General features: G+C 32.0%; 1 protein-coding gene across 1 annotated transcript; it reads right to left on the reverse strand.

The window, feature by feature from the left end:
* LOC139498885 (slit homolog 1 protein-like) lies at positions 1–27,091 on the reverse strand. Its single transcript, XM_071287471.1, has 13 exons — positions 27,011–27,091; positions 17,409–17,606; positions 16,333–16,404; positions 15,399–15,470; positions 14,416–14,487; positions 12,224–12,295; positions 11,378–11,449; positions 10,995–11,066; positions 6,159–6,313; positions 5,174–5,341; positions 3,034–3,201; positions 2,457–2,492; positions 1–1,647 (listed from the first exon to the last, which is right to left on the reverse strand). Exons 2-12 carry the CDS (start codon positions 17,579–17,581, stop codon positions 2,485–2,487), a joined length of 1,104 nt encoding a protein of 367 aa, XP_071143572.1. The 5' UTR covers positions 17,582–17,606; positions 27,011–27,091; the 3' UTR covers positions 1–1,647; positions 2,457–2,484.

Here is a 27,091-nt window from a genome sequence, read left to right on the forward strand (position 1 = left end):
TTTGTATCAAGATTTATTGCGAAAGCCAAATATTAAATGATTCCAATAAAAAGTAATGTCAGCAGTTGTACTATACTAATGTAAATCAATGCAACAAGGCGCAACTTCATATTAGCAAAAGGTATCATAAAAAATTCAGACAAATATTGCTCACTGATAAACATTTTAAACTGAATGAACTCTATTGATGCATTTAAACATACCGAAAGAATCCTTTAAAACACATTTTTCTATAAGTATAAAATTGTTATTGAAAAAATAGCACATAACAAATATATAAAAGTGTTTTTAAGATAGAGTCAACTGAACATCCATTTCTTAAAAAGAAATATGAGGTGGAAAAACATTGACATTTATTTCAGATAGTTTACAATCATATATTTGAATAAAAATGCAGTTGGCATGTTTTCCGTGTTTTCTTTCAGCCAGTTTTGAAATCCATCAAAAAAATATGTGAGACACAAATACCAGTTTACATTTATCCATACAATCTCTTATGAAACCCGTAAGGTAATATATGAGAAAAAAATAACAAATTACGATTTAACCCTTTATCATCATATTAAACAACCCTTCAAAAGTATATATGAGAAACAAAACCCAGTTGATATTATCCCTACAACATCATGAGAAATCCTTCAAAATGATATATGACAAAACAAACATCAGTTGATATTTTCCCTACAACCTCATGTGAACTCCTTTCAAATCATATATGAGAAACAAAACAAGTTGATATTATCCCTACAAACTCACGAGAAACCCTTTTGAATGATATATGAAAAACAAAAAACAGTTGAGATTGTCCCTATAACCTCATGAGAACCCCTATCAAATGATATATGAGAAACAAAATCCAGTTGATAGTATCCCTACAACCTCACGGGAAACCTTTTAAATGATCTATGAGAAACAAAAACCAGTTAATATTATCCCTATAACCTCATAAAAAAACCTTTCAAATGATGTATGTGAAACACAAACAAGTTGATATTATCCCTATAACCTCATGAGAAACAACCCTTTCAAATGATATCTGAGAAACAAAAACCAGTTGATATTATCTCTACAACCGCATGAGAAACCCTTTTGAATTATATATGAGTAACAAAAAGCAGTTGATGTTATCCCTACAACCTCACGAGAAACCCTTTTAAATGATATATGAGAAACAAAAAGCAGTTGGTATTATCCCTACAACCTCACGAGAAAACTTTTTGAATTATATATGAGAAACAAAAACCAGTTGATGATATCCCTACAATCTCAAGAGAAACCTTTTTGAATTATATATTAGACAGAAATACAGTTGATATTATCCCTATCACCTCATGGGGAACCCCTTTCAAATGATATATAACACACAAAACAAAAAACAGTTGTTATGTATCACTACAGAGCAATTTCAAATTCCTGAAAGTGATACATGAGAGAAAAAAGATATTAACATGTATCCCTATAATCTCATCTAAAATCCCTAAAAATTATTCTATGAGAAACAAAAATCAGCAAATGAAATTTATCTTTACAGCCACAAGTGATACACATAATTCATTGTTCCTCCGGTTTTATTTTAATTCATGATATTCTTCATTAGTCTGTGATGAGATTTCCTTTTTAATTTTCTTGCTTTCTTCCATTCTCCATCTACAGAAAACAGAAAATTTGTAAATTATATTTATAACCGTCATTGTTAAGATTTACTGTTTGTGTATATTTTTGTGTATACTATTTTTATATTAAAGCTGAATGTTTGAAAAGAGAAGTGCAACTACAAATCAGAAGTCAGAGAAACATTGACAACACCTTGGTAAAAAAAAAAAAATATTAAGAAAAACACCGAACAGAAAACTATGGATCGAGCAATTCGAACTATTCCAAAAACCTAGGATGATCTTAAATGCTCATCATACAATAGCAGATTGGTGAAGGTCTCTTGTTCAACACGAAAAACTGTCCAAAAACCGTTGACCATTGGTACCTATAAATACTGTTACCCATAAACATGTTAAACAAAACGTTAAAATAATAAACAAATACATGGCTTCTTTATCCGATACATTAAATTATAATTAAAATCGATTTTTGTTTGTAATTTAAAATTATTCTTTTTACAAAGTATCACATTTTCAAAAACTTCAAAAACTTTACAGAAGTAAAAAGAAGAACACTATGATTAGTTTTCATTGTTTGTGCGTTTTGAATGTCCAATCGGTATGTTCCGCCTTTTTATATTTCTCTTTTCTCTTTTACACACAAAAAAAAGTACTTTTTTGAAAGCATTATTTTCCTTTTTTTTTTTTTTTTTTTACTATTTTCTAATGCAAAGGGATCAAATGGGACACTAAAAACTTATTAGTTGATGAAAAAATGATAATGTTACGTGCAAAAAATACGAAAAAAGTGCAGATTATACAAATATTGTATATAAGTAATTCATTTGAAATTATATTTACCTATTTTTTTGTTTTTGGCTGCATCTTTTCACGATTCTGAAAAATAGAAATTGTAAGCATTATATGAAATTGACGACAAAAAGACAAAATAAGATATAATAAATATAATACACACACATATATATATATATTGCATTTTTATCCCGATTTATATTTTTAAAGTCGTATTGTAGCGACTTCCATAAAATATCCCTCAATTCAGTTGTTTTAAGGAATCCATACCCTGTTCCATCACTTGAAATGTGTTTGCTGCAAGGATCCGGATATTTGTTCACAATTAAAAATGCACTTCCATTTACGTTAGCAAAAAGGTAAGAAAACAAAGGTACATTGTCCTTTAAATGAACGTATTATTGATTAGAAAGAAAACAAATGTTGAATGACGGAAAGGATTGTCAAATATGTCCTTTTAATGGGTTAAATCTTTGTACAGCTATAACATGACTGGTAAAATATTAAAATTAAAAAATGCTTTGACTATTTACCCGTAAATGCCAAGCAATCGTGTAAATGCCTACAATAATTAAAAGTACAACTGTCATCAGAAACGGTATTCAAATATTATAATATTACTTACTGTGACATTTTCCCAAGGAACATAGTTTTTTTTTCTTATCACAACCAACACAACCATTTCCACCACCAGAAGGAGCAGGATTGTCACATCGTCTAGTTCTTATTCCTATGCCATTACCACAGGTAACAGAACATCTCACAGACGACCAGAGGCCCCAATGTCCATCAACTATGATACAAAAGAATAAAGAATATTGTTAAAAAATATACATGGCTTATATTCAGTATTGCAAGGTGATGGTGATTTAAACATTTTTTTTCTAAAGTACGTTGCGATTTATTTGTATTAGGCTCAAACACATATCTGCTTCCTTTTTTCATTAGCTGTGTATACTTCAATCTTGTATATGTTGTAATTAAGAAACACAAAACGTTTCAGAATACAATTTTATCCATTATTGAATCTTGGTTTAGAAATTATATTGAAATTAAGATTCCAAATCCCTCAGGCAGAGTGGTCCATAATTATCTATTCATCTTTGGTCTTAGTGTTTTATCGTTCTGTTTTTAATTATCTATTCATCTTTGGTCTTAGTGTTTTGTCGTTCTTAATGAAAATGACATCAGAAGCAACAATTCAAGCATCTATTCCAAATTCAAAACAAAAGCATTGTAACTATTATTTTTTTTAATGTTTGTTTGAATTTTGAAATAACAGACCGACCGTTCGAATGGAAATAAATGAACGTCTCAAAACACAACCCTTGTTTTGTTTCTTTCAGATTTTAATAGTATGTAGGAGATTTTATTTTTTGCACAAGACGTACATGTACATTAATAAAAAATCAAACAAATTCCAATTCGGATATACGAAGTAAGTATCAAGAATGCACAATGGTATTCATATTTATATTAGAGATTTTTATCAACCATTTAATATGACACGTCAACTTTATATAATTATTTGTATACGTCTATTACGTAACACACCTCTTCATATAACATCAAAAAGTTGACAGTGCTGCTTTCAATATCGTAGCAGATAGTATAGCCGCTATGTCTTAGATATCTATGTATGTCGACCGATATGCTACGTAGCTAGCCTATCAAAATGACGTCATGGGTTATATCCTTTCTGACGCCTTTTTGGATTTTCTAGATAACATACATTTTTGGGTTTATCTAGATCTATTTAACCGCTAGGCTAGCTACACGTTCGGTAGTAGCCCTACGTAGAACCGATCATATTGAACGCAACCCAGATGTAATATGTAGTGGAGTGTTACGTTAAACCCAATTGAAAAAAAAATACTCGCATCAACCACCATGCTATCATCATCAAATTGGTATCTCATCAAGTTTTAATTTAGAATAGGCCCAAATGCGCATTAACCGAACTACATTGCGACCATACCCATGAATTTGTGATTTTTATTTGAAGAACGTTAATATTAATGAGTGTCAAGTTTAAGAAATTATATAAAAAAATATTGGTTAAAACCACACCAAATAATTTAAATAAAAAATGGATCTTCTCTTTATAAACAAATGTTGTAATTGTGTTTAGTTTTGTATGATTTTGATCAGTTTAGTTTGAGTAAAATATTATCTTTACTTTTGTTTCTATGAATGTTGGCCAACTGACAATCCGATTATCCTACATCTTTACAATGGTCTCTATAAACTTGAATACAATTTTCTAGATGTATAAAGAAATGTCTTTATACGAAATATATTTCTTTGTTGATTTTTGATAATATGTAAAAAGTAAAATATAATAAATACCGAACTTCAAGGAAAATTGAAAACGAAAAGTTCCTTAACAAATGGCAAAATCAAAAGCTCAAAGACATCAAACAAATGGAAAACAACTGTCATATTCCTGCTTTTTATAGCAAGCTAAACCTCTCACTTGTATGACAGTCGCATAAAATTCCATTATATTGACATCAATGTGTGAGGATAATAAACAGACATAATAGGTTAAAATGTCAAAATTGGGGTACAGTAACTATTTAAAGATGTTATGTGGTGTTTCGTTGAAAGTTCAACTTCAATTCTGGTTGCCTTTCATTTGATTAATACCATAAATCTGACGATAAGTCTGTTTCACTGTGCAACTACATATCTAACATATTTAAGACCAGGATTGCGAATTTTATATTTCTTTTTGAATTCTTTACAATTTAAGAAAAATTTACCTGGACAATCTCCGAGATTACAAACTGTCGATTCGTTGTCGACACCTTGACACATGTTTCCGCCGTCAGAAGGTGAGGGGTTGTCGCAAGTTCTATTTCGATATGTCATGCCATTACCGCATGTCATGGAACACGATGTTGTTGTCCACGAACTCCACTGACCATCAACTTAAAATATAATAAGAGTTTACATGTACTTGTAAAACCTTGCAATACGCAATATATTTCATATCAGTGACGAAAATTTTCTTGAAACATCGATTTGTTTTAATCTATAGTTTGATTCATATTATTGGACTGGCTTTCAAAATTATAGTTGTACCTCCAGATTTCTTAAAATGTTAACTGTGATGCCTGGAAGAGAATGTAACATAAAAACGTTGATGAAGATAGTCTTGCATCTTTATGAGCTCATCAGTTTACACTGACTATTCTACTATGGTGATTTTATCTTGATTGTCCAGCATTCCTAAAAATTAAAATAACAAAAATACTCAGAGGAAAATTCAAAACGGAAAGTCCGTACTCAAATGGCAAAATCAAATGCTCAAACACATCAAACAAATGAAAAACAACTGTCAAATTCCTGACTTGGCAAAGGCAATTTGCTATGTAGAAAATGATGGATCAAACCTGGTTTTATAGCTAGCCAACCCTCTCACTTGTATGAAAGTCGCATGAAATTCCATAGACATCAGAGTTGTAATACAGTTTATGCTTGTGTACATGAATACTTCAAATGCGTTTTTCCTCTATTAAAAGTAAACCAATTTGACATGGTATGCTAATTTTCTCATCTCCTTTTCATTCCTTTGTCGGTCATATGTCACTTGTGATTTGTAATTACTTAATATATGATATAATTCCTGTTTTAAATATTGTTATGTGTGTTTTTCCTATGTATGTTTCGTATCTGAGTGAATTATACTGATCTCATTGATTAAACGATTGCAGTAATTCAAGAAAATACTATTGAATTACCTACCTGGAATTGCACAGTTCGATATATCAAAATCTCTGATATTTGTAACTGTAACAAAATCGTGGCATTTTCCATAAATGTTAATTTCTGTTTGGAGGACTGTCCATTTCAATAAATCCGTCATATTGCAACATACCAATTGGTTGGATTTTAGATTTCTAAAAGTAATAATGAAGTACACTGAAATATATTGTGTCAATGTCTTAGAGTCTTACATAATTTTTTCGCAGTCTTTAATCTTAACATACCAGCAAATTCGTCTGATTTGTAATTTAACTGATTGTGTCCTATTCCAAAGTTTGACAGTATGAATAAAGGCAACAGTAGTATACCGCTGTTCAAACTCATTAATCCATGGACAAAAAACAAAATCGGGGTAACAAACAAAAACTGAGGGAAACGCATTAAATATAAAATAAGTGTAAATTGATATGGCGGGTGATTGTTCAGAAGCGGATCCAAGATGTTTGAAAGGGACGCAAATCTTAAAGCGGATTGTATACCGCCGAGCGAAGCGAGTCGAAAATTTTGGACGATTTTATGCTAGAAAAAAATCATATTATTCGAGAAATAACGATATAATCATTTTTCTTTGCAATCAAATTACTTACTTGCTTTAACAGAATTGAACATCAGTAAACTACTGTCGTACTTCCGGTTTTTTTCTCTCTTTTTTTAAAAACTAAATAAAATTTATACACGAATGCTAACAGAATATGACCTTCACTTGTTTTCCCGAATCGGAAAGTATCTTTTAGTGGTTTTCATTTAAACAAAAGTTTTTCTATCTAATAAAATGACTTAAAAAGGACAAAACTGAAACCAGTATATTTGAATTCAGTTCTTTTTACATGTATGTCGTATATACTTTTGATCATTATACTATTATAAGTAAGTCAATAATACGTACAAAGCCGTTAAGTTTGTCATTGCCCTAAATATATTGGCTGACACGGTTGTTAACGCATTGGCTCGTAAATCTTTGAAATAAAAACATTTAAAAGCTTAAAAAAAACCAGCAATATTAATCCGTTATTATTAAGTAATAAGTACAGTCGCATTAGGTCATTGTTAGCAGTATTGGCTCGAAGCGTAGCCGAGTGTCAATCAGCTGATCGAGACCCAATACGACTGTACGAGGACACAATACAGGATTTATACGAAAACACCCATTTTATGATACCTTTATTAATCAATGACTTAAGATAACCTCCAAAAGCTGACTAAAGATAAACGCGACTATATGAAGACTCATACGGGATCAATATGAACTATTTGGGCTAATTATCATTTTGATGCAAGGAATTTCGAATAACCCTAAAAAATAATGATGTGCTATGAATTACCCTTTTATTCACCGATTTATATAAACCTTTGAGCCTCTTAATTTTTACACGAGTTATCTCCCATGAAAATGACATCACTGATGTATGTAAACAAAATGGCAAGGTCGAGGTCAGAACTGTTCCGTTGACTGGAGTGACGAAGAAACATGTATTTGAAATCAATCTGGTGTCGAGGATAGCTTTCACAAACGGCCCTTTTTAGGGCAACCAATACTTCACAAAAAGAGTCTTGATTTGTTGTACACATTCATTCTTTGACGAAAATGTTTTGAAAAATATTTTTTTACAACATTAAGACATGTTCAAGATCATCTTTAACATGTATTTTCAATGGTTCGAAAGGCCCTTTGGTATAATTAAACAAATGTGGTCCTTCCGAACCGATGCATATCAAAAATTGTTCATCCTACAAATTTCTCTCACTTCAGACTGCACCCTCATAGAAATAATCTTTTATTGTTGACAATTCATATTTTGTACCGTCCATAATTGTATATACTCAAAGAAAACAAAATAGTATAACATATGAAAAATAACAACAACTCTAACATCAAACATCTTGAAAACTTATATTTCGCGTAATACACTCATCCATTTTCCAACACCTTTTTGAACCAAAAAACGGAAGTTAAAAATCTGTGTTAATCGGCTTTTCTGTACTAGATCTGTATTAATGACCAGCTCTCAGACACATGTAATCGTATTAAATGGTCAATTTTCAATGTATTTTAAGTCATTGCTAATAACATTGTTATACGTTATTAGTCGATATTCGGAATTTTTATTGTATGGATTTAGAATTCGTTGATTTGCATTTAATATGAAAACATGATATGAGTAGTATTTATACTTCTTAAGATTCAATCAATTAAAAATCTATAATTGGATCAATAAAGATGTATAGACAATACAGGTGTAGGTCAAACGTATGGAATTTACAAATCCTACGACTATTCATGTATATAAAGAGCTAAGACCGCGAAAGCATTTCTATTGTGAGTTGAGACACCAAAACATCGTGTTAGTGACCGACAAACTCCTATACGATACCAGGCTTTAAATACTTTTGCGCCAAACGCTCGTTTTGTCTTCATTAAACTCTTCAGTGTCGCTCGAATAAACTCTAAGACTCGGAAGACCAACTCAAATATTAAGCAAAAGAGAAATAAACTGAAAATTTTAAATTTGCCTATAGCAATCTATGTCTGGAGTAGAAAAAACTTCATGTTTCGAAAAACTAAAAAAAAAATAATCAGAAAATTTATTGAAATGACTGCATAATTCATGATTTTCATTGTCCCTTTTGTATCTTTCGCCTCTCTTTTACGAACAATCTCTTAAAATATTCTGAATATTGTTTTAAAAAGAAAAAGAAACTCTCTTTTTTAACATTGATTTTTATAACAAATATCAAACTTACATTGTCCTCAGGTTTATGTTCTTTGAGAACAACCCGCCTGGTAAACTGCTTAAAGTATTTGTAACCAAATTTCTGAAGACAAAAGTATCGATTATTTGTGAAGAATGTAGGGTACAATATAAATTAGCTATTTATAAAATCGTGTTTGATCGTCAAGACTCCATTCAGTTTTATTATTTAAAGAAAAAAAAAACTTTCTCAGCCTTACTGTCTAATATTTATTTCAAAGAAAGGTTGACTGCAGACGTTGGATTGAAGTTGGATTAAGCTCGCACTGATTGTACTTAAAGAAAATATTCTGTTTCGACAATGCTTCTAGTGTTGTTTTTTTTTAGATCGATCATGGTAGAAGTGAATTGTCCCATCCGGGTCACGTGAATAGTAATCGCTGGTTACATAGTAACAAAATTCACGGTATCAATTTTCTATCAGATGGTGATACCTATAGGGATAAACTAGCGAATTATTAATGTACGTCATGGCCAACCGCACCACACATCATTACTGCAATAACCATCCTCGGGATGAGGATGTTAAATTCCGTGCAAATCATTATGTCGACCCAAGAGTTCAATAAGTTATAATTTCGGTCGTTCTCTATCGTGACATGATTTGTGGAGAATGCATGGTACAATATAACTGAGCTATTTTTAAAATTGTGTTTGTCCATCAAGACTCCGTTCCTTTTGTTTTAGCATTTGAAAAAAAAATGTCATATATTTCTTTCAAAGAAAAGTTGACTGCAGATATTTGTTTGGTATTAGCTTGAGCTCAGACTGAATGTTATTTCAGAAAATACTCTGCTCCGGCATAGCTTCTAGTGTATATTATTTGATCGATGGATGAAGGGAAATGTCTCATCCGGGACACGCTAATATGAGCGTGATCAATTTTATACCACCAGATACACATTTCGACATTAATTTAGTAACACTCAAGCAAAATTATACAAAGGTTGAAAACCTTATACAGACTTTCAAGAGATGATAAAACCACAAAAACCAAATGTAAATTGAAACCCGGACAAGGAATGAGAGCATTGCATGAAGAGATAGATGAGGTACAATAATTGTAAAGAAAATATATAAGTGAAAAATGCGATTAAAAAAAATATCATTGAATAATATAATATTACTAATATTATCAAAATTGGGTTAAACGAAACAGCCAAAACAGTATATTTAGGGCTTTCACGGTTCACAAAATACTAAATTTGTCCCATTAGAATCAAAACAATTCATGGCAGCTTACGCTTAGTGTAAAATATTCGAATATAAATGCCCAACCTATGGTTAAATGAAAACAAATCTACGGCTGCCATGAATTATTTCTTTATCAAACTAACACTGTCCTCAGGTTTATGTTCTTTGAGAACACTCCATCTGGTAAACTGCTGATAGTATTTGCATTCAAATATCTAAAGAAAAAAAATCAATTATTTGAGTAGTAAGCTGGATACAATATAAATTAGCTATTTCTAAAACCATGTTTGTGAATCAAGAATGCATTCCTTTTGTTTATTATTAAAAGAAAAACAAATGTCAGCCTTAATGTCTAATATTTCTTTGAAAGAAAGGTTGACTGCCAATATTTGCTTGTCGTTTATTAAGCTCAGACTGATTGTAATTTCAGAAAATACACTGCTCTGGTATATAGCTTCTGGTGTATTTTTGATCGATGACAGAAGGGAAATGTCCCCTACTAGACACGCGAATATAGGTGTTGGTTACACATTTACAATATCAAAGTTATCAATTTTATATCCAAAGACGCGTATTTCGACATTGACTGTCAATTTTGTACCACTCAGGAAAATATTTACAAAAATCGAAAAGCAAATACATCATTGTACATTGTACAGACTTTCAAGTAATGATAAAACCACAAAGAATCAAAAGTTATGTATAACCCGGACAAGACATGTGAGCTTTACAGGAAATGATAGATAAGGTACAATAATTGCCAAACTTTTAAGTAGCTAATTAAAAAAAAACAATTATCTAATGTCGACCCTAGAGTTCGATTATTCTAAATAGTTTATCTCGGTTTTTTTATCGTAACAATAAGACTTACAGAAATTCCAATAACACAAGATCCTCAAACGCATTTACTGGTATGATTGAAATCCTGTTGTTCCCTAAGTCTCTAAAAATAATTTTACTGATTAATCTTTAGTAAAATGAAGTATCACATAATTAATGCGAGGGTAATACTGGCAGATTAGATTCTTGAATTTCATCCGAAAGGTCCGCAACAAAAATCCTTTTTGCGTTTGTCGGTTTTGCCTTTTTTGATATAAACACACATTATATTAAGTGAGATCGTGTGTGAAATGTTGAAAGACTGGTTATCTCTTAGAACGTTAATCTGAACTTCAACTTCTGAATATTATTTAAAAAAGAAAAAGCATCTATGTTTTAACCTGTATACTGATGATAAATATCTTTCAAACTTACATATTCTTCAGGTTTGTGTTGTTAGAGAACAATCCGTCTGGTAAACTGCTTATACTATTACTGTACAATTGTCTGAAGAACAAAAATATTGATTAACTACGAGGAAATTTGGGTACAATATAAATGAGATATTTAAAAAACTATTTGTCAATCATAACTGAGATCCTTTACTTTTATTCATTTGAGAAAATAATTTTCAGCAATGAAGTCATATATTTGAGTCAAAGAAAGATTGCTTGCAGACGATTGATTAACGCTAGATTGAGTCTGGACTTGTATCTCATTACGTGTTAATTTGATCGACGAAAGAATATAATTTTTCCCGACATGAAACGTGAATAGTAAGCGTTTGTTACATAGTAATATTATCAACGGTACCAGTCTCATTGCACCAGATGATCCTTTCGCCATTACTTATCTCTTAAGTGATACTCGAGGCAAATATATTCAAAAGTCGACACCCTAATATAGCCGATACGGAGCAGATGAGAAAACAACAACTGTCAATTATCAAATGGAACTCAGACAAACAATAAGAGCTTTCCATGAAGTGTATATATAAATTAAAATTATTACGAAATTTCAAAATATCATAGCAAATTCCAAAAACCAATATCCATATTTCCATGTCAGTTCCAAAGTTCTAGTTACTGGGCTTGCTGATATCCACAGGGAATAAATTGCATTTTACGTCTTGTGTTAGTCATGAGCACCAAACTTCCAAAGCATCACAAACATAATCATCCTTTGGATAATGATGTTAAAAGCCATGCAATTCATGAAGTTAATCTAAGATTTGGATAAGTTATAATTCTTATCGTTATTCATTACAACAATAACACTTACAGAATTTCCAATGACACAAGATCCTCAAACGTTTTTGCAGCTATGGTTGAAATCCTGTTGTTCCCTAAGTTTCTAAAAATAATTTTACTGATTAATCTTTAGTAAAATGAAGTATCACATAATTAATGCGAGGGTAACACTAGCAGATTAGATTCTTGAATTTCATCCGAAATGTCCGCAACAAAAATCATTTTTGCGTTTGTCGGTTTTGCCTTTTTTGATATAAACACACATTATATTAAGTGAGATCGTGTGTGAAATGTTGAAAGACTGGTTATCTCTTAGAACGTTAATCTGAACTTCAACTTCTGAATATTATTTAAAAAAGAAAAAGCATCTGTGTTTTAACCTGTATACTGATGATAAATATCTTTCAAACTTACACTCTCTTCAGGTTTGTGTTGTTAGAGAACAATCCGTCTGGTAAACTGCTTATACTATTACTCATTTACTATTCAATTTTTCGAAGAACAAAAATATTGATTAACTACGAGAAAATTTGGGTACAATATAAATGAGATATTTAAAAAACTATTTGTCAATCATAACTCAGATCCTTTACTTTTATTCATATGAGAAAATAATTTTCAGCAATGAAGTCATATATTCGTGTCAAAGAAACATTTCTTGAAGACGATTGCTTAACGCGAGATTGAGTTTGGAATTGTATCTCCTTACGTATCAATTTTATCGACGAAAAGAGAGAATTTTTCCCGACATGAAACGTGAATAGTAAGCGTTTGTTACATACTAATATTATCAACGGTACCAGTCTCATTGCACTAGATAATCCTTTCGACATTACTTATCTCTTAAGTGATACTCGAGACAAATATATTCGAAAGCCGACATCCTAATATAGCCTTGGAAGAGATGATAAAACAACAACAGTCAATTATCAAGTGAAATTCAGATAAATAATTAGAGCTTTGCATAAAGTGTATATATAAATTAAAATTATTCCGAAATTTCAAAATATTATAGCAAATTCCAAAAACCAATATCCGTATTTTCATATCAGTTCCAAAATTCTAGTTACAGGGCTTGCTGATATCCACAGGGACTAAATGGAGTTTTACTTGTGTTAGTCATGGGCACCAAACTTTCAAAGCATCATAAAAATTAATTATACTTTAGATGAGGATGTTAAAAGCCATGCAATTCATGAAGTTAATCCAAGATTTGGATAATTTATAATTCTTATCGTTATTCATTACACCAATAAAACTTAAAGAAATTTCAATGACACAAGATCCTCAAACGTTTTTGCAGCTATGGTTGATATCATGTTGCTCTGTAAGTTTCTAAAAAGAACTTTACTGATTAATATTTATTAACGCTAACGCTTAGGGTAAAATATTCGAATATAAATGCCCAAACCATGATTAAAAGAAAACAAATCTACGGCTGCCAGTTAAAAGAAAACAAATCTACGGCTGCCATGAATTATTTCTTTATCAAACTAACACTGTCCTCATGTTTATGTTCTTTGAGAACACTCCATCTGGCAAACTGCTAATATTTCTTTGAAAGAAAGGTTGACTGCCAATACTTGCTTGTCGTTTATTAAGCTCAGACTGATTGTAATTTCAGAAAATACACTGCTCTGGTATAGCTTCTGGTGAATTTTTGATCGATGACAGAAGGGAAATGTCCCCTCCTAGACACGCGAATATAAGTGTTGGTTACACATTTACAATATCCAAGTTATCAATTTTATATCCAAAGACGCGTATTTCGACATTGACTGTCAATTTAGTACCACTCAGGAAAATATTTACGAAAATCGAAAACCTAATACATCATTGTACATTATACAGACTTTCAAGTAATGATAAAACCACAAAGAATCAAAAGTTATGTATAACCCGGACAAGACATGAGAGCTTTACAGGAAATGATAGATAAGGTACAATAATTGCCAAACTTTTAAGAAGCTAATTTAAAAAGAACAATATCCACATTTGCATGCTAGTGTCAATGTTTTGGCTGCTTGGATGGAGATTCAAACATGGATTAATTAGCGAATTCTTAATGTAATTTATGGTCAACAGTACCAAACTTTGAAAACATCACTGCAATTATCATCATTGGGATGAGGATGTTGGATAACGCACAATTCTAATGTCGACCCTAGAGTTCGATTATTTTAAATAGTTTATCTCGTTCTTTATCGTAACAATAAGACTTACAGAGTTTCCAATAACACAAGATCCTCAAACGCATTTACTGGTATGATTGAAATCCTGTTGTTCTGTAAGTTTCTAAAAACAATATTACTGATTAATCTTTAGTAAAAAAAATAGGATAGCATGATTATGTACAGGCAGTACATTACTAGATTCTTGAATTTCATTCAAAACTTTTGCATCAAGAAACATTTCTGTGTATGTCAATTATAAACTTTTGGGGATAAAGAGATTGTGTGTTAAATGTGTAAAGGTTCGGTCGCTCTTAGTACGTTAAAAAATAACTATCCGAACATTTATTTTTGAAAAATGCTAGATATTGTTCAGAAGAAAAAGAAACTCTGTTTTAACCTGTATACTGTTGATAAATATTTATTCTAACATGAAAACCTATTATTGTCAACCAGTAACATCACAATATGTGAACCTTTAGTGCAAACGCAGTAATACACAAAAGCTGCTGTTCCGCGTTACGACCAACTTATTACAATATATGTATCTCGTATGTACAGCAAAATAAACAAAGGAGTAAGTTTCATTTAATTTTTCAGGGTAAAATTTCATAAAACAAAAATTCCGCGAAGTGATGTTATTTTCTTGGCATGGCAACGAAACAAGGTGACGTCACAAGTATCTTTCCGTAAACAAAAAATCAAATGTAACTACCGGGGCTTTTAAAGCTTCTTATAAGCTTCAGAACGAATAAAATTACATTAAAAGAAAATATATAAGTGAAAAATACGATTAAAAAATATCATTGAATTATATGATATTACTAATATTGTCAAAATTGGGTTAAACGAAACAGCCCACACAGTATGTTTAGGGCTTTAACGGTTCACAAAATACTACATTTGTCCTATTAGAATCGAAACAATTCATGGCAGCTAACGCTTAGGGTAAAATGTTCGAATATAAATGCCCAACCCATGGTTAAATGAAAACAAATCTATAGCTGCCATGAATTATTTCTTTATCAAACTTACACTGTCTTCAGGTTTATGTTCTTTGAGAACACTCCATCTGGTAAACTGCTGATAGTATTACTATACAAATTTCTAAAGAAAAAAAATCAATTATTTGAGAAGTAAGCTGGATACAATATAAATTAGCTATTTCTAAAACCATGTTTGTGAATCGAGAATGCATTCCTTTTGTTTATTATTAAAAGAAAAACAAATGTCAGCCTTAATGTCTAATATTTCTTTGAAAGAAAGGTTGACTGCCAATATTTGCTTGTCGTTTATTAAGCTCAGACTGATTGTAATTTCAGAAAATACACTGCTATGGTATAGCTTCTGGTGTATTTTTGATCGATGGCAGAAGGGAAATGTACCCTCCTAGACACCCGAATATAAGTGTTGTTTACACATTTACAATATCCAAGTTATCAATTTTATATCCAAAGACGCGTATTTCGACATTGACTGTCAATTTTGTACCACTCAGGAAAATATTTACAAAAATCGAAAAGCTAATACATCATTGTACATTGTACAGACTTTCAAGTAATGATAAAACCACAAAGAATAAAAAGTAATGTATAACACGGACAAGAAATGAGAGCTTTACAGGAAATGATAGATAAGGTACAATAATTGCCAAACTTTTAAGAAGCTAATCCTGTTGTTCCCTAAGTTTCTAAAAAGAATATTACTGATTAATCTTTAGTAAGATAAAGTACAACACAGGGAGTACAACACTGGCTTTTGAATTTCGTTCACAACGTTCGCGACAAGACTTATTTTTGCGTACGTCGAGTGAAACATTAATCCGTTACAAAAATTCTTCTTGAAAACATCACTGCAATTATCATCATTGGGATGAGGATGTTGGATAACGCACAATTCTAATGTCGACCCTAGAGTTCGATTATTTTAAATAGTTTATCTCGTTCTTTATCGTAACAATAAGACTTACAGAGTTTCCAATAACACAAGATCCTCAAACGCATTTACTGGTATGATTGAAATCATGTTGTTCCGTAAGTTTCTAAAAAAAATATTACTGATTAATCTTTAGTAAGATAAAGTACAACACAGGGAGTACAACACTGGTTTTTAAATTTCGTTCACAACGTTCGCGACGAGACTAATTTTTGCGCACGTCGATTGTTACCTTATGTAGATAAAGAGATTTGTAGTAAAATGGGTAAAAGCTCGTTAGTTAATAGTACGTTAATTGTGAAATCCGTTACAACAATTCTTCTTGAAAACTTACTTCAAGAGAAAACTCTCTTTTTTACCTTGATTCAAATGCCACATATCTTTCAATCTCGCACTGTCCTCATGTTTATGCTGTATGCAAATAATCCGTCTGGTAAACTGCTTCTTTGTCTAGCGTATGAAGCAAAAAGCAGCTAATACGAATGTTATAGTCGTTGGTATGACACGGACGGACGGGGATTATTACGCAAGACATCATACAGCCGTGGCGAACACGCTACTACGAGATCAGTGGGTCGGTGATATCAAAATGAGAAATAAAAGTTTTAATGAGGAATTTAAAGAATAGATAACACAAAAGAATTTCGTAAGCTTCGTTTGTAGTTAATAAAGCCTACTTTGAATTCCTTTTGATGAATGTGATAACAGTTTTTTTCTGGGTTTCATGAGTAAGGGCAAACCACAAATTCAAATATTAAACACGTTACATTTTATATAGGATATGATTGAATGCGGTCTTATATCAACAATGCTAAAATATTCATGAAAATAATATTTATAAATATAATATTATCCACGAACATGATTACTCACAGACATTAATGAATTCATAGTATTCAACTAAACTTGATTGATAAACAATCTCCATCGTCATCAACCTCGACTTCAAAATAAAACTTGAAACGCCACATTCAGGAACATTAGTCATTTATCCAAAATACATCCATCACAATTAAACATGAATTTAAATAGACAACTGACTTTCAGATTATTCAAATTAACGAGTAACTAAAAAATCAATAGAAGCTAGTGTTAAATAATCATACTTACAACTCTGTTGTATTTATAGGTACACCTTCAGGTATTGCTTTTAAACCTTTGGATCTACAATCGACTGTTGTTCCTGTGCAATCACATGTGGTTTTTTGCAATCCAATACATGGCACAGCATACGTGTGTTCTAGTAAACTGACGATTACAATAACTATTACTGTTAAAATCATGATTCTAAGTTTCTTCTCTTTATATCTAAAACATAATGTTAAATTACATTAAAGTAAAATCACAAAAATACGGATCTCCGAGGAAAATTCAAACTTAAAAGCCCCTAATGCAATGGCAAATTTAAAAGCTCAAACACATTAAAAAGATTTGGAAAAAACATTGTTTCTATGGTAATTTACATAAAGGTGACAGTAATTTACATTTGTTTAAATATTGCAATTCGATTACGAATCGACAAATAAGTTATAAAATCCATGAGTGGATCGAATGCTCTTCCAAAGGCAGTGAGACCAGGTGCGTCAACAGGGTAATTGTCTCCCGCTATCCATATAAAAAATGGTATGATTGCCAATGAGACAACTCTCAACAAGAGACAATATGACACAAAAATTAACAAAAAATTGTCACCGTAAGACCTTCAACAATGACCAAAGCTCAAACCGCATTGTCAGCTATAAGAGACCACGAAATGACAAATGTCGAGAGACCAAATGACACAAAAATTAACAACTAAAAGTCACCGTACTGCCTTCAACAATGACCAAAGCCAAAACCGCATAGTCATCTATAAAGGCCACGAAATGACAAATGTCGAGAGTCCACGTTACACAAAAATTAACAAATATTTGTCACCGTATGGCCTTCAACAATGAGCAAGGCCCAAACCGCATAGTCAACTATGAAAGGCTACAAAATGACAAATGTAAAACAATTCAAACGAGAAAAAAACGGCCTAATTTATGTACAAAAAATACATACAGACAGAATGTGACTGAGTTAATCATGTTATCACGTTTCCAATCCTCCTTCTGACCTTGAACATTGGTGAAACAGTACAACACAAAAACTAACTATAGAAATCAGTTGAAAAAGGCTCAACTCATCAGATGGATACAAAATAACAGAGTGGACATGGGTGGGTGCTTGTATATGTTTTACCTTTTACAAATTGTCACTTGGATGGGGAGAGGTCACATTGGCACTCGTACCACCTCATACCACTTCTTCTCAAATCTATATATCCGCCGTCATGATGAAACAGACGAACATAGAGGATTGGTTATATTCTTAAGAAATAGTAGTGCATATGGACTTTCCATTCTAAGATAAAACTTTTTTCAAAGCTTCATAGTAAAAGTGTTATAGTTTTAGCCGTAAAAGGAGTTCTTATGGGAAATTGCATTGTCGGTATTTACAGAAATGCAACCTATATGCTGAAACGCAGGTCCGTAACTTAGAACATAAGGACAATAAACATGATAAATTATACAAAAAATTAAAAAAGCCATTCAGATAGACTGGTTATTTTGTTAAAAGATACTTCTAGAATTTTTTGCCTCGGGCAATAAATGCAAGAAATAAACTGAATCCTATAACATGACCAATTAAAAGTTGATACAGTTATTATGCTATTATTTTTATTTTCCTTTTGATTATAAGCACCAAAAGTTTCGATGACTTTGTACCTTTCTGATATTGAAATTTTCGATGATGGTAAATCAAGATATCATTTTGGACACACAGAAATCATTTTAGAGAGGCAAAATATAGCAAAGGAGCATTCAATCTCATAAGTCGAACATAAATAAAGGCAACAGTCGTATACTTACTGTAAAAGAGAGGCCAAAGATAGCAAAGGGGCATTCAATCTCATAAGTCGAACATAGATAAAGGCAACAGTAGTATACTTACTGTAAAAGAGAGGCCAAAATAGCAAAGAGCCATTCAATCTCATAAGTCGAACACAAATGAAGGCAACAGTAGTTTACTTACTGTAAAAGAGAGGCTAAAGATAGCAAAGGGGCATTCAATCTCATAAGTCGAACAAAAAAAAGGCAACAGTAGTATACCGCTGTTCGAAATTCACAAATCAATAGAGAAAAAACAAATCCAGGTTACAAACTAAAACTGAGGGAAACGTATCAAATATAAGAGAACTATACGACACAACAGAAACACAACACCAAAATGTAACACAAACACAGAAACGAACTATAATGTAACAATGGCCTTTTATCTGACTTATTACAGGGCATTTTATGAAAAAATGGTAGGTCTTAAACTATCAAACACTATAGGAACAAAAAACAAAAAAAGAAAAAGACGTAAAGCCAAATAAGAGTATACAAAACACAACATTGAAATTTGAGACTGACCAATACGAACCTCACAAAACACCGGATGCAGTCTTAGATGCTCCGGAAGGGTGATTTGTTCTGTTATGTCGCTCATTCAAGTGTGATGAAGTGATTGTTTCATTGCAAAGTTTTAAAAATGAAAGTAAAGGAAATTAATCATTTTTAAATAAAAGATATAAGAAAAACGGAGTCGTTTACATACTGTAAATGACGATTTATACTTCTGTTCAGGTTCTTGTGGGAAAATTTTTAAGTTAGTATGCATTCTACTGGTTAACTCCTCATAACAAATGATAACGAAAGTATTTGCAAAGGTGCTGTCTTGAATGTAGATCGTAAAAGAGACGTCAATAAATGAGTTATCGACTATCATTAACGGATCAAAAACTGACACACGAACTTAGTTAAGAAAGAAATTTGGTTCAACTGTTCAAATGAAAAGGTAAATATAATACCGTATAGCGGGTTATTTTCGCGGGTGTAAACTTTCGCAATTTTCCTTGAATAAGGTATACGAAATATTTTGGCGGTTATTGTTTTGGCGAATTCAAAACTTTTATCAATACCTTTGCATGTGCACTTTTTATATGGTGTAATTTATTTTGGCAGTTTTGTTCTCTCCGCGAAAATAAGTGAAAATGTACATCCCGTTAAAATAACCAACTATACTGTATAAAGAATGACTTCGAAAAAAAATGCAACACTTACAATACAATCTAATCAAAGAGCAGAATGATCTGAGGGATACGATTGCAATACACCTTATAGCTAATCCCGACTGACCCGGCCCCTTGAACTTTTGACGCATACAACAATCACTTTTACATTATGGCATCAGATATGTTGTTTTATGACGTCAACATTTTACGGGAACCTGTGCGATATCCAGTTATGGCGGACAAATAGCGATAAGGTGTATTGTTTTCATTGACACATGTATATAGCAGTTCTGCCAACTTTTCATAAAGCTAATGCGTGAGATTTGGCCAAAATTGAAAAGATCAAAGAAAAAAAACAATAGATCGAGAGATAATGCCGCAAAAAAGCATGATCATGCGTGAGTCTCATGCATTTTTGGCAGCCCTGGTATAGCTGGATAGTATTATTTTCAAAACTAATTCAACTGCACAGTCATGTAAAATGTAATTTTCGTAATCTGAATAGTTACTCAACTTTAAGAATAGACAATTCCGTATACAAGTGTATGAGCAATGTACTTATTGGGTTTTATTTTTGTACTATCAATTCCAAGTTTATTTTCCACAGCAGTCACTGAGAGTGAGAGAAGGTATTTCACTTCGTATCTTATCACCATTAATCCTAGGAGGAACTTCATTTCTAACTCTTTAAATATTTAATTTTCTTTGGGTCAGTGGGCATGACTTCTTTCCGTACACACTTCTCTGTTTAAATTGCGATCGTTTTTAATATAATACGACGTTTATCGTAATCTTACGAGTTAATTTTTCTGGTATTTTGATTTTGACGGAAGTTACTTACGGTAGGGAGACAACTCGAAACGATAATATGGAAGACTCCGTTTCGGCTGAAGGGGTGTTAAAGTTACACCTTTACGATGTGGACACCATTTATTTTAATTAAAAAGATGCATATGATTTAAAATTATGCAATAACAATAACCCTCAATAGCAGACAGACATGGAAAGGATCCTATGAGTTTCAAATTAATCAATGGAGTGGGGAATCCATTCAATCTGATACCCCTTGAAGTCGAGAAAACTATACGCATGCGCATAATTACATAAACACACCCTTGACTTGTGATTTGGAACAAAAACGTTTATTAAATGATAATTAAACGACCTAGATGGTTCTCCATTTCTTTATGAGCGTACAATATCAAATATAAGTTTCACAACGGTGACATATAAGAAAAACTCCATTTCAGTTCTTACATGACAGAAATAGATTTATTGGAATTCAGAGAACTCTCGCATTTGATCAAAACTGGGGAATTCCCTCCGACGTGTTTCTAAATTAATTGATAAAAAACTAAATATAAATACTGCTTAAGTCTGATTTTCCGTGTTGTTAAAAAAACGCATATAAGTCAAGGGAAATATCAAACATGAAGATTATGAGAAGAACATTACAGGAAAGTTGTTTAAGTTCAATCCTTTTGTATGTTTTTATCTTTTAAAGCAAGGCAATCATTAGAATCTGAGATGTTCCTTTATGTTTAGAATAAAACGGTTGACGTGAGGGCATGGCCCTGAGTCAATGGTATACGTCTACAGATTGCTTGAAAGCAATCGTATCCCAAAAACATATAAAAAAAGATGCAGAAAGGAGTAGGTCCAGTAAGACCCCTTTTTGGTCCCAAAATAAAGCAGTTTTACAAAATTGTTAAAATGTAAACTTTTAGTTATTTATTGGACGATAGAATGCTTCTGCTACATAAATATGGGCTGTTTTTGACAATACAATGCACATATATCGGGTACTAGCACCATTAAGTCATGCTAAATTACTGAAATCTTCACAATTCTAGCATTTTAGTTAAATTTTAGGCGGTTTTCGTGTAAAACGAAAGTGGACGCATTCGTGTTCATCCTTAATATTGAAATGTAAGTTGTATTTGATGATAATACATAACATATATAAAGATTGAGGATGAACACGGATGCGGCAACATTCATTTTTGACAAAAAAACATCTGAAAAGTGACATTTTTCGGCTTATTTAGTAGATTTTTCATTTTTGAGCTTGAATCGGATCGTTTTTAATGACTAAACCAGTTAAAATCTTTCACATACACTAATTGAACCAAATAAAATAGACACTTTAAAGTTCATCTGACGAAACATTTTGACCACTTTTTAAACACTTAAAAGTGTTTAAAAGGTGGTCAAAATGTTTCGTCAGATGAACCTGAAATTTGAGGCCAAAATCGGTCCTTATCGGACCTACTCCTTTGATAAACTGGAAAATCTACGTAGAATTATGTTTTATGTTAATTATGTAATGAGTAAATTTGGATTTTAGCATGAAATTATTTAGAAAGATTTCAGGCCAGAAAACAGATCGAACGTTATCATCTGTGTCATGTCGCAGGGAATGGTGATGAGTGCTATAAAAGATAAGTTAAGATAGGTAAATGTATAAAGTTACTTACATGTTAAATAGTTGACAATACGACCACAACTGGAAAAACTGATCACACAACCGAACACTTGAAGAGAGGCTTTGTGAGTGAAATAACACGTTGGAAGGGATGGTATATGTTTTATATCACGCTAGTGTGTGCGTGGTCCGAGGATGTAACACATGCTTACTGTCGTTTCAGTGGTTCAACAAGGCAAATATGTTTACGAATTTCTTTTTCTGAGAAGGAGCGGTTCGTACTTATATAAAACTACGTATGAATAATCATAAGAAAATAGAAAAATTATGTAACCTATTACGTATGAAAATTTATGTACATATTGCAAATAAAGTCTATGTAACATATTGCAAATAAATGCTTGAACAAGCACTATTGATTGAATACAACGTTTATAATAAATTATGAATTATTTGATTTGTCTAGGACTCATGTAATTTGGACCGAGTGTGGATTCATTAGTGATGTCTGCATACATTGTGAGTCGTTATTGTATACATTCTTGTAAAACTATTCCGATATCGTGTGAAGTTTATCAAATATCTTTTATTTTTATCATATATTTAGTAGTAAAAACATTTCGTTTTAGAGAGGCAAAAGATAGCAAAGGGGCATTCAAGATCATAAGTCGAACATAAATAAAGGCAACAGTAGTTTACTTACTGTAAAAGAGAGGCTAAAGATAGCAAAGGGGCATTCAATATCATAAGTCGAACATAAATAAAGGCAACAGTAGTTTACTTACTGTAAAAGAGAGGCTAAAGACAGCAAAGGGGCATTCAATCTCACAAGTCGAACATAAATTAAGGCAACAGTAGTATACCGCTGTTCGTTTTAGAGGGGCCAAAGATAGCAAAGGGCGTTCAATCTCATGAGTCGAACATAAATAAAGGCAACAGTAGTTTACCGCTGTTCGGAATTCACAAATCAATAGAGAAAAACAAATCCGGGTTACAAACTAAAACTGAGGGAAACGTATCAAATATAAGAGAACTATACGACACAACAGAAACACAACATCAAAATGTAACACACACAAAAACGAACTATAATGTAACAATGGCCTTTTTCTTACTTGGTACAGGGCATTTTATGAAAAAATGGTGGGTCATAAACTATCAAACACTATAGGAACAAAAAACAAAAAAGAAAAAGACGTAAAGCCAAATAAGAGTATACAAAACACAACATTGAAATTTGAAAACTGAGCAATACGAACCTCACAAAATACCGGATGCAATCTTAGATGCTCTGGAAGGGTGATTTGTTCTGTTATGTCGCTTATTCAAGTGTGATGAAGTGATTGTTTCATTGCAAAGTTTTAAAAATGAAAGTAAAGGAAATTAATCATTTTTAAATAAAAGATATAAGAAAAACGAAGTCGTATACATACTGTAAATGACGATTTATACTTCTGGCCAGGATCTTGTGGGGAAAATTTTAATGCATTCTACTGGTTAACTCCTCACAACAAATGATAACGAAAGTATTTGCAAAGGTGCTGTCTTGAATGTAGATCGTAAAAGAGACGTCAATAAATGAATTATCGACTATCATCAACGGATCAAAAACTGACACACGAACTTAGTTAAGAAAGAAATTTTGTTCAACTGTTCAAATGAAAAGGTAAATATAATACCGTATAGCGGGTTATTTTCGCGGGTGTAAAATTTCGCGATTTTCCTTGAGTAAGGTATACGAAATATTTTGGCGTTTATTGTTTTGGCGAATTCAAAACTTTTATCAATACCTTTGCATGTGCACTTTTAATATGGTGTAATTTATTTTGGCAGTTTTGTTCTCTTCGGGAAAAAATGCAACACTTACAATACAATCTAATCAAAGAGCAGAATGCTCTGAGGGATACGATTGCCATACACCTTATCGCTAATCCCGGCTGACCCGGCCCCTTGTACTTTTGACGCATACAACAATCACTTTTACATTGTGGCATCAGATATGTTGTTTTATGACGTCAAAATTTTACGGGAACCTGTGCGATATCCAGTAATGGCGGACAAATAGCGATAAGGTGTATTTTTTTCATTGACACATGTATAGAGCATTTCTGCCAACTTTTCATAAAGCCAATGCGTGATATTTGGCCAAAATTGAAAAGATCAAAGAAAAAACAATAGATCGAGAGATGATGCCGCAAAAAGGCATGATCATGCGTGAGTCTCATGCATTTTTGGCAGCCCTGGTATAGCTGGATAGTATTATTTTCAAAACTAATTCAACTGCACAGTCATGTAAAATGTAATTTTCGTAATCTGAATAGTTACTCAACTTTAAGAATAGCCAATCCCGTATACAAGTGTATGAGCAATGTACTTATTGGGTTTTATTTTTGTACTATCAATTCCAAGTTTATTTTCCACAGCAGTCACTGAGAGTGAGAGAAGGTATTTCACTTCGTATCTTATCACCATTAATCCTAGGAGGAACCTCATTTCCAACTCTTTAAATATTTAATTTTCTTTGGGTCAGTGGGCATGACTCCTTTCCGTACACACTTCTTTGTTTAAATTGCGATCGTTTTTAATATAATACGACGTTTATCGTAATCTAACGAGTTAATTTTTCTCGTATTTTGATTTTGACGGACGTTACTTACGGAAGGGAGACAACTCGAAACGATAATATGGAAGACTCCATTCCGGCTGAAGGGGTGTTAAAGTTACATCTTTACGATGTGGACTACATTTATTTTAATTAAAAAGATGCATATGATTTAAAATTATGCAATAACAATAACCCTCAATAGCAAACAGACATGGAAAGGATCCTATGAGTTTCAAATTAATCAATAGAGTGGGGAATGCACATAATTACATAAACACACCCTTGACTTGTGATTTGGAACAAAAACGTTTATTAAATGATAATTAAACGACCTAGATGGTTCTCCATTTCTTTATGAGCGTACAATATCAAATATAAGTTTCACAACGGTGACATATAAGAAAAACTCCATTTCAGTTCTTATATGACAGAAATAGATTTATTGGAATTTAGAGAACTCTCGCATTTTATCAAAACTGGGGAATTCCCGCCTACGTGTTTCTAAATTAATTTATAAAAACACTAAATATAAATACTGCTTAAGTCTGGTTTTCCGTGTTGTTAAAAACACGCATATAAGTCAAGGGTAATATCAAACATGAAGATTATGAGAAGAACATTACAGGAAAGTTGTTTAAGTTCAATCCTTTTGTATGTTTTTACCTTTTAAAGCAAGGCAATCATTAGAATCTGAGATGTTCCTTAATGTTTAGAATAAAACGGTTGACGTGAGGGCATGGCCCTGAGTCAATGGTATAAGTCTACAGATTGCTTGAAAGCAATCGTATCCCAAAAACATATAAAAAAGATGCAGAAAGGAGTAGGTCCAGTAAGACCCCTTTTTGGTCCCAAAATAAAGCAGTTTTACAAAATTGTTAAAATGTAAACTTTTAGTTATTTATTGGACGGTAGAATGCTTCTGCTACATAAATGTGGGCTGTTTCTGACAATACAATGCACATATATCGGGTACTAGCACCATTAAGTCATGCTAAATTACTGAAATTTTCACAATTCTAGCATTGTAGTTAAATTTTAGACGGTTTTCGTGTAAAACGAAAGTGGCAGCATTCGTGTTCATCCTTAATATTGAAATGTAAGTTGTATTTGATGATAATACATAACATATATAAAGATTGAGGATGAACACAGATGCGGCCACATTCATTTTTGACAAAAAAACATCTGAAAAGTGACATTTTTCGTCATATTTGGTAGATTTTTCATATTTGAGCTTGAATCGGATCGTTTTTAATGACTAAATCAGTTAAAATCTTTCACATACACTAACTGAATCAAATAAAATTAGACACTTAAGTGTTTAAAAAGTGGTCAAAATCTTTCGTCAGATGAACCTGAAATTTGAGGCCAAAATCGGTCCTTATCGGACCTACTCCTTTGATAAATTGGAAAATCTACGTAGAATTATGTTTTATGTTAATTATGTAATGAGTAAATTTGGAACTTAGCATGAAATTATTAAGAATGATTTTAGGTCAGAAAACAGACCGAACGCGTTATCATCTGTGTCATGTCGCAGGGAAGGATGATGAGTGCTATAAGAGATAAGTTAAGATAGGTAAATGTATAAAGTTACTTACATGTTAAATAGTTGACAAGACGACCACAACTGGAAAAACTGATCACACAACCGAACACTTGAAGAGAGGCTTTGTGAATGA

The sequence above is a fragment of the Mytilus edulis genome, chromosome 12, assembly GCF_963676685.1.
Source record: "Mytilus edulis chromosome 12, xbMytEdul2.2, whole genome shotgun sequence".
NCBI classification, from domain to species: domain Eukaryota; kingdom Metazoa; phylum Mollusca; class Bivalvia; order Mytilida; family Mytilidae; genus Mytilus; species Mytilus edulis.